We start from the raw sequence: 17673 nt of genomic DNA on the forward strand, positions 1-17673 counted from the left end.
GGGAAAGCTCACTTGATGTAGTGTTGAGTGCCTCATGTGGGTCTTGGGTTTTAGGGTCTAACGGGTTTGTTGGTTTTCTTTCTTTTTTGGGGTTGGTTTGGTTATTCCTGTGTATATTACATGTGTACTTAGGAGCGCCTTACGCTCTTTTTAATATATTTTTGCCTTCCAAAATTATCAACTATAAGGATTCTACCCAAAGCTATCATCCATAAGAAAAAAGCAATGCGGACGGGACCTTAACCTTCTAAATCTCCAATATGCGAAGTTTTGAAATAGCTTTTCACTTCAAAATCGTGATTACTAGCCGGGGTCCACAACGTTCCATTCACCTCCCTGGATGGGTTTTCGAGGAATATAACAAATTAAGGAAAGAGTCAAAAGATTTCAGCTCCCAATCTTGCGCTTCCCTAATGAAACTTGGATTCAATTGGATACAAGAGTTGGAGGAATCCAAGTAATCCAACACCAAGGTCTCTTAATCACGAGCTATCAAATAAGGTAATGAAGACATAAGAGTCACTTCTCCACACCACACATCATGCCAAAAGCAAATGAGGGATCCATTACCAACCTTTAAGGAGACAAGGTTGGAGAAATACACCGAGCCATCTCTAATATTTCGTTCAAAGACACACTCCATAAAGCCTTCAAGCTTCCTTTGAACACCAACTCCCTCTCTAAACCCCATATTTCTTAGCAATCACCTATCTCCATAAGGAATTCTCCTTTTGCACAAACCTCCTTAGTCATTTACCAAGCAGAGCGTTATTGAATAGTATGAGATTTTTAACTCCCAAACCTCCACTAGGAACTAAGGAGTAGATAGTCTTCCAATTCACCAAGTGAAACTTAGACTCACCGCTATATTTGGATAGTGTCGCATTATAGTTTGAATGTTTTTACTTATGTAGACTTTTTAAAATTATTCTCTGTTCGTCCCTTTTAGAGGTTCTCTTGTATACTTCCCATGTATAAGGGTTGCACCCCTCTGCGCTTTTTTATAAATTGCAATTACTTATCAAAAAAAAAAAAAAAAAGGGTCCCCTTAACAAATGCCTGAGAACCACCAAAGAAACCGTGTGGACTACCATTAATCAAGATAGATAACCGAGTCATAGAGATTCAAGGTATCCATTTCCTCCATTTAGTGCCAAATCCAAAACACCCCAAGAAATAGGAGACGAACTCCAGTTGACATGATCATAAGCTTCTTCTTTTTTGTAAGTAGAGAATTTTATAAAAAACGAAAAAGGTCCCCCTGAGCATACAGGAAGTATACAAAGAAAAAACCAAAACAGGAGAGAGAGAGGAGGGAGGAAAAACACCCGAAAAACCCAAAAACATGAGGAAACCCAAAGACCACTACAAAACTAGCCCACAAAACCCAGAGACTGAAACATCGCATCAAAGGCTCTCTTGCCTTGCCCCGACTAGAACCAAAACTCCTAACTTCATAATTAATTGTGCACTCTAGGTTCTTCACTTCACGACACCCTTTAAACTTAGGAGTAGAGACTGGAGCCTCTGGACGATGCTCCGCATCAAATAAAGCCAAGAATTCCCGACTTCAACCTGCTGTCAAGACACTCATTAGCTATAAGAACTGAGTCTAGAATTTGTCTTCCCTCTGTAAAGGCATTCTGACTGTTCGATATGAGTGTTCCAAACACTTGTTTCATTCTAGTGGCAAGTAATTTCACCATTATTTTATAAACACTCCCCATCATGCTGATAGGTCTGAAATCCTTTACTTCCAACTGCCCAATCTTCTTAGGGATGAGAGCGACAAAAGTGGCATTGAAGTTCTTCTTATGGAAGATGCGCATTAGATCATCCTTCACTATAGCCCAATAAAACAAAATGAAAGCAATTGTCAAGCCGTTTGGGCCTGGCGCTTTGTCACCATCCATACTTAGCAATGCCAAAAGAACTTCCTCCTCTTGAAACGGTCTCTGCAACCAAACCGCTTATGTAGAGTCTAAAGAAAGAAACTCCAAACCATCTGATTTGGGGGCACCAATGAGCAATTTCCATAGAGATTCTAGTAACACATAGTGACTGTATTATAAAATTAAAAATAAATAAAAATTAAAAAAAGAAGAAGAAAAAGAAGAAAGAAAACTGAGTGATTGTATCAATGATCACCCCTTGTTTGGAGGTAATAGTACCTTCAATACAAAGACTAGAGATAAAGTAGTTCCTCCAATGAGAATTGGCCAGGTAGTGAAAACATCTCGTATTGTGATCCCCTTCTTTTAACCAGGTTACCCTAGACTTCTGCCTCCAACTAACTTCTTGCATAATGGCAACATTCTCTAAATCTGCCTTCACCTTAGCCCTCCTAACTCTCTCCTCTTCTACAAGGATTCTCTCCTCTTCTAAATTATCCAAAGATTGAATCTCCTCCAGTAAAGACTTCTACTTTCCCTCTGCATCTGAAGACCTCATTGCTCCAACATTTTAAGTCAAGCTTCAGCCGCTTTAACTTATTAGCAAAAACAGAATAGGGGGCACCAATGAACTGATAGGAGTCCCACAACTTTTTCGCCATGTTTACAAAACCTTCTGCCTTCAGCTACATGTTCTCGAATTTAAATGATCACGAACCTCTAGACATACCTCTGCTATCAAGCAATATGGGAAAATGGTCAAATATGGGTCGGGGAAGCTGATGCTGAATAAGATTTGGGAAATGCTCTTCCCAATTTGGAGACACTAGAAATCTATCAATCCTCGAAAAAGGAGGGTCTTGGTTGTTAGACCAAGTAAAGAAACCTCCCACCAAAGGAATATCCATCAACCTCTACTCTAAGATAAATTCTGAGAATTCCCACATGGCATAGGTTAATCAAATCGCCCCACCCCTTTTGTTCGGGAAGAAAGTAACATTGAAGTCTCTCCCGATGCACCAAGTAACTTCCCACCAAATGAAACCCCTTGACAAGTCCTCCCACAGAAACTACTTTTAAGAATCTACATTGAGACCATAGACTCCTAAAAAGTTCCAAATGAATTGGTCCAACAAATTTGAATTTGCAAGAGAGAGAATTTTCACACACCTCTTCAATTCATTCCATTACCCATTTATCCCACATTAAAATTAATACCACCAAAGGTTCCTGAGGTTGGCAAAATGAGAAGGATCCACCCCAGAAGCCTCGAACAATACCGGAAGAAATCCACTTCATTTTTGTTTCTTGGAAAAACGCTATGTCAGGCTTCCATTTTTTCAAAAATATTGCTAATGTTGCACCTTTTCCCTAAGACGTTAAGACCTCTAACATTCCAACTACTAATTTTCAGATTCATAAAGGGGTAGAAGCCTCACCACGATACCAAGAGTAAGGACAGAGTTTGAGTGGGTTCCTTTTGGATTCATTATTCACTGAGCTAGATAGATTGAGAAGTTTCCGAACTCCTTTAACCCTGCTCCTTGTCTCTTTTTGATGGAACCCAAAGTACCCTTGTTACCTTTACGACTAGATTCCATCGCAGAGAAGTCCTCTAAAGCCTCCCGTTCAAAACATTCATAGGAAATCTCCAAAACGTTTTCTAAACCATACACGTGTCTCTAAACCCATGCTGAGTTCTCATCTCTACTCGCAAGGGGGGTTGACAATTTAAGAGGTGCATTAATGGGAACAACACTAGTGCATCTATGGGCACTCTCTATTCGGGAAGAGAAAACGACAGTAACTGAATAGGTGGGCTCAAGCCCACGTAAGATGGCACGCTCATAAAAATTAAACTTATCCCTATTGGGTGTATAGCTAGACCCATCTTGAACCTCTGACCAAGAGAGAGCCCTACTAGAGGAAGCAACCGAAGGGAAAAGATTAATGTCGACATCCAGTAGTAACAAAACTGAGCAAGCAAAAGGACATGGGGGATTTACAACAAATGGAACAAAACCCTCGGCCTGTCACCGGTTGAGAAGACCCATCCACCAGCGAGGTAGTGGCCATACTCACCATAGCTATTGGCACTATATCCCCAACCTAGAAACACGAAACATCATCAAATTATATCCTGGCGAGATTCCATTCGAGGGAAAGAATAACACCAACCCACTAAGGATCCAAAAAGACCTTATGCCCGAGAATGAGAGACAACTCAAGAAACATAACTCGGGCCACACTTCAGAAACCAATTATGGGTTATTGCGCATTAAACTTTGGGCTCTCGGGTAGGGAATCAGATCCTCTCCATTTCGTTTTGAAATGGAGAGGAGCCGGTTCATGGCCTAGATTGTCTTAAAAAGATCTAAGATTATAAATTTGCCACGTCATTTAAAAGCTAGTTAACGGCATCTAAAAGAAAACGTCAAAATTCCAAACCAAACCATCCCACGTCTACGAGAAGATAAGCTTGAATCAAATCTGAAGATGATGGCGAAGGCGATGGAATTGGGGAAAGGGTTGTAGTTCATGGGTCGTTCTAAATTTCTCCTCATTTCTTCACTTCCAAATCATTGAACGGGTTGATTTTGTTTATTTTCTCTGTTTGGTGCGGGAGTTTTCATTGTAGAAACCAAATCTTTCAGAACTTTCTTCCAAGTCTCTTTCTCTTGCTAATCTCATAACCCATTTCTCACATTTTTTTATTCCCCCCAAAAAAAAAGGTCCTGGGCGGTTGCACAGCAAACATTGAATCAGAATTCAGATGCTATTATGCATAATATAACCAAACCAAAGGGCGTATGTGAACAAGGGAAGGGGAATACAAAATCATTGAGAGAGATACCTAAGAATTAGAGAGCTTAAGGTTCAATTCCAGCTCGCCCCAACCATTCTCTTCTATTTTCCTTATACAGTCTCACATAATCAACACCCCCACCCATTATCTCCTCAAAAGACCACACATACGTTCAGCAGCCAAAAAAGAAAGGGAAAAATGGAGAAGAGACACAAAGACCATGTTGGTTTTTAAGGCTCCAAAGCTGGGAAAAAAAAAAAGAAACTGGGAAAATGAAGAAGAGGGGGTGAGAAAGAGAGAGAAGGGAGCAAACAAGGAAAACAGCTGTGACACTTACAGATAAGAATGGATTAACCCCGGTCAACAATTACTGGGGAGAATGGTTGGGGCGAAATGAAGAAATGAGGAGAACGACCCATGTACTACACTTACAGAATAGAACAACCCATGAACTACAACTCTTTCTCCAATTCCATTGCCTTCACCATCATCGTCGGATCAAATTCTATAGCAGACATGGGGATGGAAGAAGAGGGGATTTGACGATAACGTTGAACGTTTTCTTTTAGATTCCATTAACTACCTTTTAAATAACGTGGCAAATTTTTATCCTTAGATCTTTTTAAGACAATCCCAGCCGTGAACCGGCTCCCCTCCATTTCAAGGATCCAATTCCCTCGGGTAGCACAGGTCTAAGGCCCATTCCATCACCAATTCCTCGGCTGAGAGCTATTGGTCACTAAAGAAAAGAAGAGGGCTATGAAGAGAAGACCTTGGTCCCGTTATTTCTGTGGCTACCTTATCCTCCCTGTTGTGGCTTCCAAGCTCCCTTGCAATTGCAGTAGGCTTCTCTCCAGATAGCCCATCCACTAGACTGCCTTAATCGTTGCTCCAACGGCCTCTTTCTCAAATTGTGAGCAAAGAATCTATTAGGCAGGTCATTTATTTGGCCCATTCCCAAATATTGTTAGGTTGTATTTTGCACTATAAGAATTGTATTCGGGTCTTTGTAAAGGTGCCCCACTCCCTCCTTTTGTATTTCTCTTTCTCTTTCTAATTAAATTTCACTTGCCCAGGAAAAAAACCAAAGGTTCCTAAGGGAATCATCATTTACTCTCCAAAAAGGTGTGGCAAAAAACCAAATAAAGATAACTCCTTATTAGTCTTTGAACAATCTAATAGCAAAAAATTGGAAAAGAAAGAAAAAAACAGGCACAGGGTTTAGGTGGACTAAAAGCATGGTGCATGATCAAAACTTCAAATAATGTGGCTCGCAGCCCGTAACTTTGGGAGAAGAGGTGGCTCCTCACAAAGGGAGCAGCAGTGACCAGACTCAAGCAATTGTTTACCAAAAACACAGGTCACTGCAATTCAAGAGTGTTTTGCATTTTTGGATTCAAATAGCAAAAATATAGTCAGGACTCTCAGGTGAATAGCACAAAAATGCTTTAATAACTCATTAAGTCCCAAAAGATACGCATAACAGAATTATAATCAAAATATAATTTGCTCCTAACCTTGATCAACCCTTCTTGAAATAGTATCTCAATAACTTCCTTCAAAATGGGAAGCAAACCAGAATGATGTACACCTACTCCACGTTTCAAGAGAGGTAAAATATTTGAAACCTGTGCAAAAGCAACATTCAAAAGCATGATAACCAATTTAAAACAATAAAAGCTATATGCATGATCATATCAGCATAAAAAACTAGACCTAAAAGCTGAGTTCACAAGCTCAACCAGTGTACAGCAATCGACGCAATAGTAATACAATGCAATAGCAGTCGGTGGAAAACATAATAGATAATGCCATGATACTTGATACCACTAAACCATAGTGAACCAGATTCTTGGCACATTCAATCCTCGCTTTGAACAGAATTTCACAGAAGTATCCCCTTTCACCACAAAAACTAATCAAATATAACAATGAAAACTTTTTAGAATAAGATGTATGGAAGAAATAAATCAAATGAAAAAGGTACAGCAAGCCAATGAGCTCCAGCTCAAAGCCCAATTCCTTCCCCATAAGAATGAGAGGGGTCAAGTCATGGTTTTAAGACCCACCAGATGCATTGGTAACTTGCCGGTTTAAAAATAATAATAATAATAATAATAACTCAAATTTGACAAGACTCCTATCAGTAAAAAATTAAATTGATTATCGTAATATTCCAATTCCAAATAGGATTATCTGAATCTTTTCTTTTCTTTTTTATCCAAAATAGGGAAGGTGTTCCGTGTTCCCTTCTAAAAGGTGCAAAGTCATTTGGGGTTTTTTAAGATATATGTTACATCTCATAAATCCTTACCTGTTCCGGTAATATCAATGGCAAACTGATAGAAAACACAGTTCTGAAACAAATGCCCCACCTCATTACATCTATATCATAGAAGGGGCACATCATGTCACTCAAATCTGATTGTGCTTGTTAAATTTAGATAAGCCATTTTCTAACAAGTAGCCACCTTCATCCAAACCCAACCAATGAGAGTCTTCAAATTATTTCCACTTGTGCCTTTGCTAGAAACAATGTAAGGTCTCACTGCATTTCAATTAATCAAAACTCCACTTGTCTACCATGAAATAGCAAGCAAGGCAACTGAGACATGGCCACTATATAAACAAGGGGGTATTTCATGTGTGCGAGCATATGATATGTGTGTACAAGAGAGAGAGAGAGAGAGAGAGAGAGAGTGCATGTGGATCGAACAAACTGAAGTAAAATAAGTTCAAAAAATATATCACTTCTAAGAAGTCGGCAATTCTACCAGCATTCAACCTGAAGTGACATTTAAGCGTTTGCATTCAGGTTACATCTTCTAAAACCAGCATATATGCTCGCAAGCACACAAATACAAACTGACATGCATAACCGACATAGGAAAAGTACTTACCTGAGGTAACTTCTTATCATCATCTGAAAGAATATCCATAGCACTCCAGAAGATAGTTTCTATATTTGCTTTCTCATCATCCCCGTTCAGATCCAATTTTGCCATCTATAACGCAAAAAGAGAACCAAACTCTAGTTCACATAATATTTACAAAAGATATGTGATGCATGCAAAGTAGAAAGATAAACAAACCAAAGTATTAAAAAAAAATAAAGAAGTTTTTTTTATTTTGATAAGTAAAAAAAAATAAAGAAGTTTCGAGATCAATATTCAATTACAGATGCAACAGATCAAGATAAAATTCACATGGATCTAGCAGTATGCAACATCATGATGCACGATGCCCAAAGTATATAAGACATAGTCTTTTTTTTATATATAAATAAGTAATCGAAATTCATTAAGGATGCGGGTGCAACCCGAGGATACAATAAATATACAACAGAAACACCTAATCAGAAAAAGAAAAAAGATCAAGAAAGTCATGAAAGCTAGAAAAGTGAAAGAAATCATAGGCAGTCCTCCAATCATAGACAAGCTTTATTGGGGTGGAGTAGGTTATGTCGTGATGGGTGCTGAATTTGTTGAGTTACTGGGGCAATTCATTGGGTCGTGGTCAAGTTAAGCAAATTTGGAAGCAGGTTCCTTTATGTGTAATGTGGGGTATTGGGCGTGAGAGGAATGCTCGGCATTTTGAAGATGAAGAAAAGCCAGTGTTGGAGTTGAGTCGAAACGTGCTTAATACTTTATTTGTACGGGTATCAGCTCATCACAGCCCGAGTCGTGTTGCATTTGCAGAGTTTTTAATTTCATGCTCTTTTGTTACCTTTTTTTAGGGGCATTTTTGTATACTTCTTGTGTACTAAGGTTGTGCTCCTCTACGCATTTTAATGATATGACATTATCTATCAAAAAAAAAAAAAAAAAGATCAAGATAAAATTCACATGGATCTAGCAATATGTAACATCATGATGCACAATGCCCAAAGTATATAAAACATATAGTCTTTTATATATATATATATAAATAATCAAAATTCATTAAGAAGGGTGAGAATGCAACCCAAGTACACAATAAGTATACAACATAAATGTCTAACCAGAGAAAGAAAAAAGACCAAGAAAATCATGAAAGTTAGAAAAATGAAAGCAATCATAGGTAATCATCCAATGGTAAAGGGTATTGAAGAAAAAGACTTTAATTCCACCACCACCCTCTTGCAATCTTCAAAACTAAGATCATTTTTTCTCTCCAGACTGCTGCACTATGAAGACTACTAAAATACCCTCCAGCAAGCTAACAGGTCTACCACTCATCTAGGCATCACCCAATCTAACCCAAAAAGACTAAAAATAGAATTCCATAAGGCACTAGCAATCTCAGTGGAGTAAGAGCAGTAGCAGCAGACTCCCTACCATTTTCCCTAATTTAGGGAAAATTTAGGGAATCAAACCACTTTTTTTTTCCCTATACAAAAATACCTCACAATAGCTTCCCTTTGTCTTTCCCTATATTATTAAAATAATACTTTTTACTTTTTACTTTCTTTTTTTTTCATTTCTTTTCTTCTATCTTCATTTCTTTTCTTCTCTCTCTCGCTCTCTCGTGCCTGATTCCAAATGAAGAAGTCAAGCTCATTTGAAAGCTCTGAAAGCCAGCCTCCCATGGAGGTTGAGATCAAGCTACTGATCCTCCGCCTGCCTCTCATTCCAATCCTGTTGATACTGAGGAGCTTTATTTTGACGGAAAAGATCACTCCCTCAACAACCTCCCAGTAATCCAGGTGATTTTCTCATATACGCCCTTTATCTCCTCTGTTTCATTCCTCCATTTTCTGAATCATGTGTTGTCTCTTTCTAGGAGGAGGGTGTCACTGGAGCTACCCCTCAAAGTCTATTAGGGATTCTGAATTTTGGAGCTGATTTTTGATTTGGGTATTTGAGATATGTCAGTTTGTAATAACCTGCAAGAGAACAAACACGTTGATCGGGAAAGGTATTTCGATGACGATGACTCGATGAGGATGCGTGATGCCGTGAAGGAGATGAAGTTCTTGAGGTTGAGGATGCGTGAAGCCGTGAAGCTTGAAGGAGAGAGAGACAATTTTTTTTTATTAAAATAATGTATTAGGTAGCTACAGTGCTACCCAATGTATTGGGAAGCACTGTAGCTTCCCAAGGGTGACCCTCTAAAATAGGGTAACTGCTGCGGCTTGATTTTTTGTGACTTTTTCTAAATTTTCCCTATTTTAAGGAATAGAACCACTTATAGGGCATCTGCTACTAGTGCTCTAAGAGGTGATCAACGGATTCCCCACTTTTCTTGATCATGCAACACCAATCTATCAGTATGATCCTTAGGTTATCCATAGTGAAGATCTTCCCTAACGTGGCCGACCAAGTAAAGAATGCACTCTCAAGGGAACCTTATTCCGCCAAATACTCCTCCAAGGGAAAAGAGTATTATTATAATACCCCAAACATTAATTAAGTTCATTACCAGTTAATTAATTTCTTGTGACGTTACAATTATCATTTGGTATTAGGACATTATACAACAATCTGACATTGAACAACCTTCCAAGAGAGGGGGCCCAATAAAGCTTGTCTTTCATCTCTCAATCATGCACCACACTAATAAAATTAATGTTCCACTTATGAGTCACTAGAAAACTCCAAATGAATTGCCACGAAAGCATCCTTAGAGCAAGCAATACCAAATAACTTCGGAAAAGCTACCTAAAGTCGGATCACCATACCAAACATCATTGCCAAAATCTAATCTTGGAACAGTCACCCACCTTAAATCCAATATGACTAGAAACTCCCCCCAGCCTCTCTTTATATTTTTTTCATAGACCCACCCCATACAACTCATGAACATCATTAGAACACCACCCACCCACAAGCTGCCATATTTAAAACCCACTACCACCCTTCACAGAGCCTCTCTCTCATGCACGTAGTACCATAACCAATTCCCCAAGAGAGCTCGGTTGAACAGAAGTAAATTCCGGACCTCGAACCCCCCCTTAGAGATCAGAGAACAGACCTTGGACAAGCTTTATCAGGTAAAATTTGAACAATTCACCAATACCATCCCATAAGAAGCCCCATTGTAGCTTCTCTATGTGATTGGCAATGTTAGCAAGGAGGAGAAAAAGAGACATGTAACAAATAAGCATATTAGATAAAGTACTCTTTATCAAAGTAATCCTCACATCCTTACACAAGTACATTCTCTTCCAACCAACCAAATGGCGCTCTATCTTCTCAATAATGCAATCCTTATAGTCCTTGGGGTAAAGACCATCATGTTGTTGGCTCCAAGGATCGAAGTTGCAGAGAGAGTACAGGAAGGCATGCTCGAAGAGTAAAGTTACAGAGGGTGACGTCGAGTGTGAAGGTGACGTTTCGGGGCAAGAGGGGGATGGGATATTCACAAAGCTTCTCGAGATCTTTGGTGTATGGCTGGATTGGGTGTGCGGGCGCTCAACGAGCTTGGGCAGGACCCCTTTTGGGCTGAAACGGAAACTGGGTAGTTTGGGTTTGGCTCGAGTGTATAAGCGTGTTATTTTTGTGCTTAGAGGGGCCCGTTTACAAGTTGGATCCAGGAGGATGGGCTTTATGCCCAACATCAAGAAGGCCAATAAGATAGGTTTTCTTCAAAACTTTGGATCCAACGCATTCTCAGTGGGTTTGGTTTCTGAACATTCAGGTCGGGGTGTGTCCTCGTCTTCGGCGGACTTTGAGGGTTCTTTTTTTTTTTTTGATAAGTAAGAATTCAATAAAAAGCGCAAAGGGGGGCAACCCTAGTACACAGGAAATATACAAAGGAGCCCCTAAAAAGAGGACTGAAGCTTTGGGCCACTAGAAGCTCTGGGCTTCTCAGTTGTTACTATTCTGGCGTATTTAGAACACGCCTCTTCCGTTCCATCAGAGGTTTCTGTCCCAGAGACTTTCTTGAGAAGTCTTCTGCCGCTGATGTTCTTTTTCCGTCGCAATAAGTTGTGGGTGGCTTTCCTGTTGCTAATCTGTTATTTTCTTTGAGCACGCCAAAGGTGGTGAGTTGTTTGCTCCGACCTGTTTAGAGGAGCCTGTAGATGCTGAAGCTAGGTCGACGGTGTTGCCCTATTCTTGTCTGCTTTCGGGGGGTTTGTAGGTTCGGCGATCAAGACTGGGTCGTCGTCGGTAGGGTCTGGGCAGGTTGTTTCGATGGGGGCTTCTCCTTCGGCTTTGTTCTTTAGTGATCATTCGCATGCTTGGAAGGCAGGTAGTGGGTCAACTTTTTCTGGTGTCCTTTCAAGGGCGGCAATGCTGGGTGATAGGCTCTACCTCCCATGTCCCATGATGTCGGAGGTTGGGACACCTCTTTATCCATCGGATAGCCGATGTTGAGGTATTCTCAGAATATGAAAGATGCAAAGTTAGTCGAACTGATTGCTAAGTCCGTGGAGGCAACCATTGTCTCTCTCCTCTAGCAAAAGGCTTCCTTCGGCAGGGGTTTCTTGATCCGAGTCCCGCAGTGCATGCTATCTCATTTCCCTATGAGATGTGAGAACCAACGCAGAGGGGTGATTTGGATAGGGCTGGTGTTGGAGAGGAGGTAGGGGTGGGGGTTATAGGGTACCCCGAGGTTGTGCTAGATGCCAAATCATGCTATCACACTATGGGTTTTTTGGATTTCTTGACTTTAATTAATAAGGGTTAGTGTCAAGAGGATCTTGCTTCTGTTCCTAAGCCTAAAGAGAGTAGAGAGGTTAAGAACTTATAATGTTCGATTAACTCTGATGCTAGGGGTGTTTGTTCTAGCTGGGGTAAAGGTAAAAGGACTATTGATGTAATTTAGTCTAAGGTGTTTTTGGCGGGTTTAGGGTTTGGGTTGTGGGTCTTGGTGTCTCGGCTATTTGTAGGATTTTGCGGGTTTTTCCCTTCTGTTTTTTTGCTTGCTCATGTTTGGTTTCCTTTATATACTTCTTGTATGCTTAGAGGTGTCTTGCGCTTTTTTTTTGTTAAATAGGGTATTGGTACCTGTGGTTTGACCTTTTAATTTTTTGCCCCTTGTGCTATAATTTTTATTACAGACGGTACCTAGACTATGGGAAAAGACGGAGATGGTACCCCCGTCCAAATTTTCGTCTAAAAACTAACGGTTGTCCACGTCAACGCTACTTAACACCCTTAAAAACTCTACACTTGTCCCAGATGCCACGTTCAGCGCCACATTTTTTTAAAAAAAAAAGCTCTTAAAAAAAAATGAAAAAAAGCCAGCCAAGATGCGGATAGAGTTGAGCTTCAATCACCTCTTTGGTTCAGTTCCCTCAAAGTTGGCTGACGCCCCTTTGCTAGAAGTTGTAGACCTTCAAAACAATACTCTCTCAGGCAGTGTACCTGCCGGTAAAGTTTGCTCCGGCATTTGATGTATCTGCTAGTCGTCTTAGTACTAATCAGGCCAAGGGGGTTTATAGGAAGAATGGCTCTCCTCTCATCAGCCCTGAGTACTCCAATGGGTGGGACCCTTTAGCTGACGGGCAAAATTTCAGTGGGTTTGAGCAAGAAGTGTTCCAAACCTTCAAACTCAATTTGCAAGAGGTGGAGTCAGCTACTTAATACTTTTCTGAGGTGAATTTGTTGGGTAAGAGTAACTTCTCTACAACTTACAAAGGAATTTTAAGAGACGGGTATGTTGTTGCTATTAAGAGCATCGGCAAAAGTAGAGTTTTTGAAGGGATTATACATTTTGGCCTCTTACAGGCATGAGAATTTGGTGAGGTTGAGAGGATCTTGGGCGGCATTCTCAGAGGACGCCGACCCCATCTTGGCTTGCATTTTATATATATATACATATATGACGAGGAACCCCTACAAGGCAGGGCTACTTCGTGTACCCATCCATGTCAGGTAAACCTCGGACCCATGTAAAGCGCCCCCTCCACACAGATCGGATAATACTCCAGCTTCGCCGGCGAGCTGACCCCAAAGAATTATTTGCACCCAAGGAGATTCGAACCTTAAACCTCATGGAACTACCACAAAGACCAAGGCCCTTACCACTTGAGCCAACCCCTTGTGAGTTTTTTAAAATACCCTTTAAAAAAAATATATATATATATATATATGGGCACTAACATGGCGCTGATGTGGCGACTTACGTGGCATATGGGACAAGTATCGAGTTTTTAAGGGTGTTAAGTGGCGCTGACGTGGACAACCGTTATTTTTTTACGAAAATTTGGACGGAGGTACCATCTCTGTCTTTTTCCATAGCTCAGGTACCATCTGTGATAAAAATTGAAGCACAGTGAGCAAAAAATAAAAAGATCAAACCAAAGGGATCAAAAAGGTTTTTAACCCTTTTTTTACAACTAGCCTCTGACCTCATCACCTCCATGAACTACAGTATAGCACCACCCACTATGGGCCAAACCCCACCCGAGCACCCTGAAGAGGGGTACTTCAAAACCGAATCCTTCTTCCCATCCTTCTTCTCCACTGGAGACAACACACCATCGAAAGAAAACTCAAACATGGTTTTCAAAAAAACCAACACCTTACGCAACTCATCAACCACCCTACTCCAACCCCGCCCTCAAGAAGCAAAATGAATCCTCTTCGACCACCCACTGCGTATACCACCATCTCCAGGTACTGACCAGCCTTATTACAACCTTTCCGGATGATCCATAACTTCAAGTTCTCCCAAAAGGATTTTACAAACTCGTCGACCCCCTGAGACCTCAATGCCTCTCCCCCCATGGCGACAGCCCAAGCAACAACCTGCAAATCCAAAAGCACAACCCCTGTAAAGCCTTTCCTGCTCTCCTCCACTCTAAGTACAGGCTTCCCTTCCTCCACCGAAAAGAGAAAGGTTTTGGCCTCCACACAAAACCGATTCTCCATACCTAACACCGAGACGAAGCCCTAGTGGAGCGCATACACGCGCCACTGGCTATCTATCAAAAAACAATAATGCAATCCAAAATCGATTGGACCAGAATAACAATGTTCTAAAGAGAACATTCAAAAGTGATTCGTTATGGGTCACTTGAAATACTTAAAAATTGCAAAAGAAATGAATCTATGTATCTACAAGTATTGCACATCACAAAAATGGCTCGAGGAATGCAAAACTAATTCCAAGTTATTTTTCCATAAAATTTACATGTAAGAAGTAAAATAAAACAAGATGATCAAGCTAACAATAGTTAGCACCTTGAAACATATAACAAATCAGCAGCATGCTCCCTCTATCTACTAAAGTATAAATTCACACTAAATGAAACATTACCTGCATCGCAAGAAGTTCACATTCCCTTTTGCTAAAGCTGAAAAGTATGACAGGATCATATTGACGCTGAATGATCATTTTTACCATCTTGAAGATGTCACTTTCTTCACCAACTCTGCCCATAGGCAAACCCTTTTGCCACTTCCCATTCTCTTTTTTCTTGTCACCCTCACTAGCAGGAACAAGTGCATTTAAAGATTTCTGAAAGCTATCCTCACGAAATTTTCCTTTTTCATCCACCACCAAGTATAGACCATCACCTCCCGAAGGGAAAATATAATGCTGAAGAGGCGTTGGCCTATAATCAGTATAAACAATGTGACAAGGTTGTTGGTGAACCTGCATTATATCAACAAACAAAGTCAGCATGTTTTTCCACTGAAAAGTTAAGTAAATTGCTTCATAATGTTAGTTTCATATGAAAAAAAAAAAAAAGTTGGTGATTCAGTAGCTGCACATCAATAATACAAACTAATAAAATGCAACACTTGAAGTATGATTTCATCCATTCAATCCCATATAGACGACATAATAAAGAATCAAATTTCTGTTTCTCGTATAACCCCAAGTAGAACAAAAGCATCATGATCATCACATCTTCAAGTTTTAACATTATGAAATAGGGTTAAAATTTATGACTTCATCCATCTGTTATCTTCCATAGCATATTTGTAGTTGCTGGTTGCACACCATGTACGTATAACTTGTACCTTAAGCTCTAGGCAAAGTGAAGAAGATAGGAACTCAAGAGTCTACACCCCAGAGAAACTGTCTACTTGAGACTGTTCCTTGGCTCGTAGTTCCTAACAACCACCTCAAAATGGGCAAAGAGGATTCACATGGCCAAAAAAGAACAAAAAAAGAAGGAAACCATCTTCTACAAGGCGAATTTCTTGTCAGCATATGAAAAGTAACAGAGTACAATATTCAATGGGTCCTCAAAAGTATAACTGCCAGCTAAAATCCTACGATAACTCTAAACCCACTTTACTCTTAACTTATACTTCTAAATATTCTTTTTGTTCCTCTAAAATTAGATTTACAAAGAGGATAATCATATTGTTCACCCTTGTTCCCTTGAGCACAATGATCCTGAGAATAGTAATAAGCATCATTAATGATTAATCATCTTCTGCATGCAATGATGATGAGAGTACTAATAAGCATCTCCAATCGCCTTTCATGAGAAGACAGTCGTAGTCAATCAAGAGAAAATCACCTTTGCAACCCAATCAGCAAATTCCTTTGCATTAGGCACGGTTGCAGAGAGGAATACGAATCTAGAGTTTTTTGGCGCCATAACAATGCTCTCTTCCCACACTACACCTCTTTCCCGGTCACGCATGTAATGCACCTCATCAAAAATAATCCAAGCGACCTCCCGTGTAATCTCTGATCCTTTGTACTGCATACTACGCCATATTTCTGTTGTCATCACCTGAAATTGAATTGCAAATTAACATTCCAAGAATACAGAACTTTTTGATGTTCAAAAAGAACAACAGAAAGTGAAAATTAGCCAAAAGACCTACCAAGCAAGAAGCGTTGGGCTCAATCGTCACATCACCGGTCATCAAGCCAACATCTGAAAACTCTTGTTTGAACTCCCTATATTTTTGGTTACTGAGAGCTTTGATTGGAGAAGTGTATATGACCCGTTGCTTATTTTGCAATGACATAGCAATAGCATACAATGCCACAACAGTTTTCCCAGCTGAAGTATGGGCAGACACCTGAAAATGCATGGAAATATGAAGTAATTAGAAAAGAAAAAAAGGTAAAAAAAAAAAAAAAAAAAAAAATGGAGGAAAATTATACCATGACGGACTCGCCGCTTTCGAGGCACTTGATGGCTTCGGACTGGAAAGGGTCGAGGGTGAATTCGAATACTTTGGCAGGCGGCGCCGCAGAAGAGGAGGGAGAGCGAGGAGGAGGAGCAACATAGCCCTCCGGGTGCGACACGTCGTGCAAACAGTCCAGGAGCTCTTCGCCCAGGGCCAGCGGGGAATCGTTATCTCTCTGGTGACGTTTGTGCGGAAGCAGAGGGTCTCCCGGTGGGTCCTGTGCCGACCTCCTCTTCGACGATCCTGTAAGAGCTTCCATGAACCGTGGAATGGTGGGAGCTTCAGAAACAGAATGTCAGAAACACTTGTTTTGGATTAAAAGCAAACTAGTTGTATCACACCATAACCAAGAGCGCCCTTAAAAGGCTCTGGGACGGCGGCGCTGTGCGGGACACACTCAGACCAATTTCTTCTTTTCCGATTCAGTAATGCAAATTGAACAACACAAGGGTCTCTTTCTTTCCGAAAATAAGACGCTTAATATATAGCGTTTTTGTTTTTTTCTTTTTTTTTCTTTTTTTAAGTCGAAACGTTTTTCATTTCATTACAAAATTTATAATTTACATTTACGGTTTTTTTCCTTTTATTTTTTCTTTTTTTAAATATTATTTAGTCCTCGAACTAACAGCCGAACTTTAATGAAAAATCAAATTTGACCAAATTATTTCGAAAATGCCTTTATTTTGACTCAAAATTACCTTTTGTATTTATTAATTAATAGAAAAAGAATATTTTTAAAAAAAATAGGTAGAATTGGATCAAATTGGTCACGTGACCACTGGTCTTCCTTCCAAGAAGACGGAATCTCCTAACGGAGGAGTGTCTAAATTATAACAAATTGATAGTTTAGAGGACTATATCATGTGAGTTGTCAGTTCATGGTGCTACATCACAAACGGCTATTAGTTCAAGGGTAAAAATTAAAGAGACTTCTAATTTACCT

General features: G+C 40.0%; 1 protein-coding gene across 1 annotated transcript in view; it reads right to left on the reverse strand.

The window, feature by feature from the left end:
* Positions 1-17173, reverse strand: part of LOC133881664 (DExH-box ATP-dependent RNA helicase DExH9) — a 33985-nt gene extending 16812 nt beyond the window's left edge. The window contains exons 1-6 of the mRNA XM_062320655.1: positions 16705-17173; positions 16419-16619; positions 16106-16324; positions 14887-15225; positions 7599-7703; positions 6216-6326 (exon numbers count right to left, since the gene is read on the reverse strand). Coding sequence (XP_062176639.1) covers positions 6216-6326; positions 7599-7703; positions 14887-15225; positions 16106-16324; positions 16419-16619; positions 16705-16989 — 1260 coding nt within the window. The 5' untranslated portion in view covers positions 16990-17173. The remainder of the gene's footprint in view (positions 1-6215; positions 6327-7598; positions 7704-14886; positions 15226-16105; positions 16325-16418; positions 16620-16704) is intronic.
* Between the last annotated feature and the right edge of the window lie 500 nt (positions 17174-17673).

Source organism: Alnus glutinosa, chromosome 11 (assembly GCF_958979055.1).
Source record: "Alnus glutinosa chromosome 11, dhAlnGlut1.1, whole genome shotgun sequence".
Taxonomy (NCBI): Eukaryota; Viridiplantae; Streptophyta; class Magnoliopsida; order Fagales; family Betulaceae; genus Alnus; species Alnus glutinosa.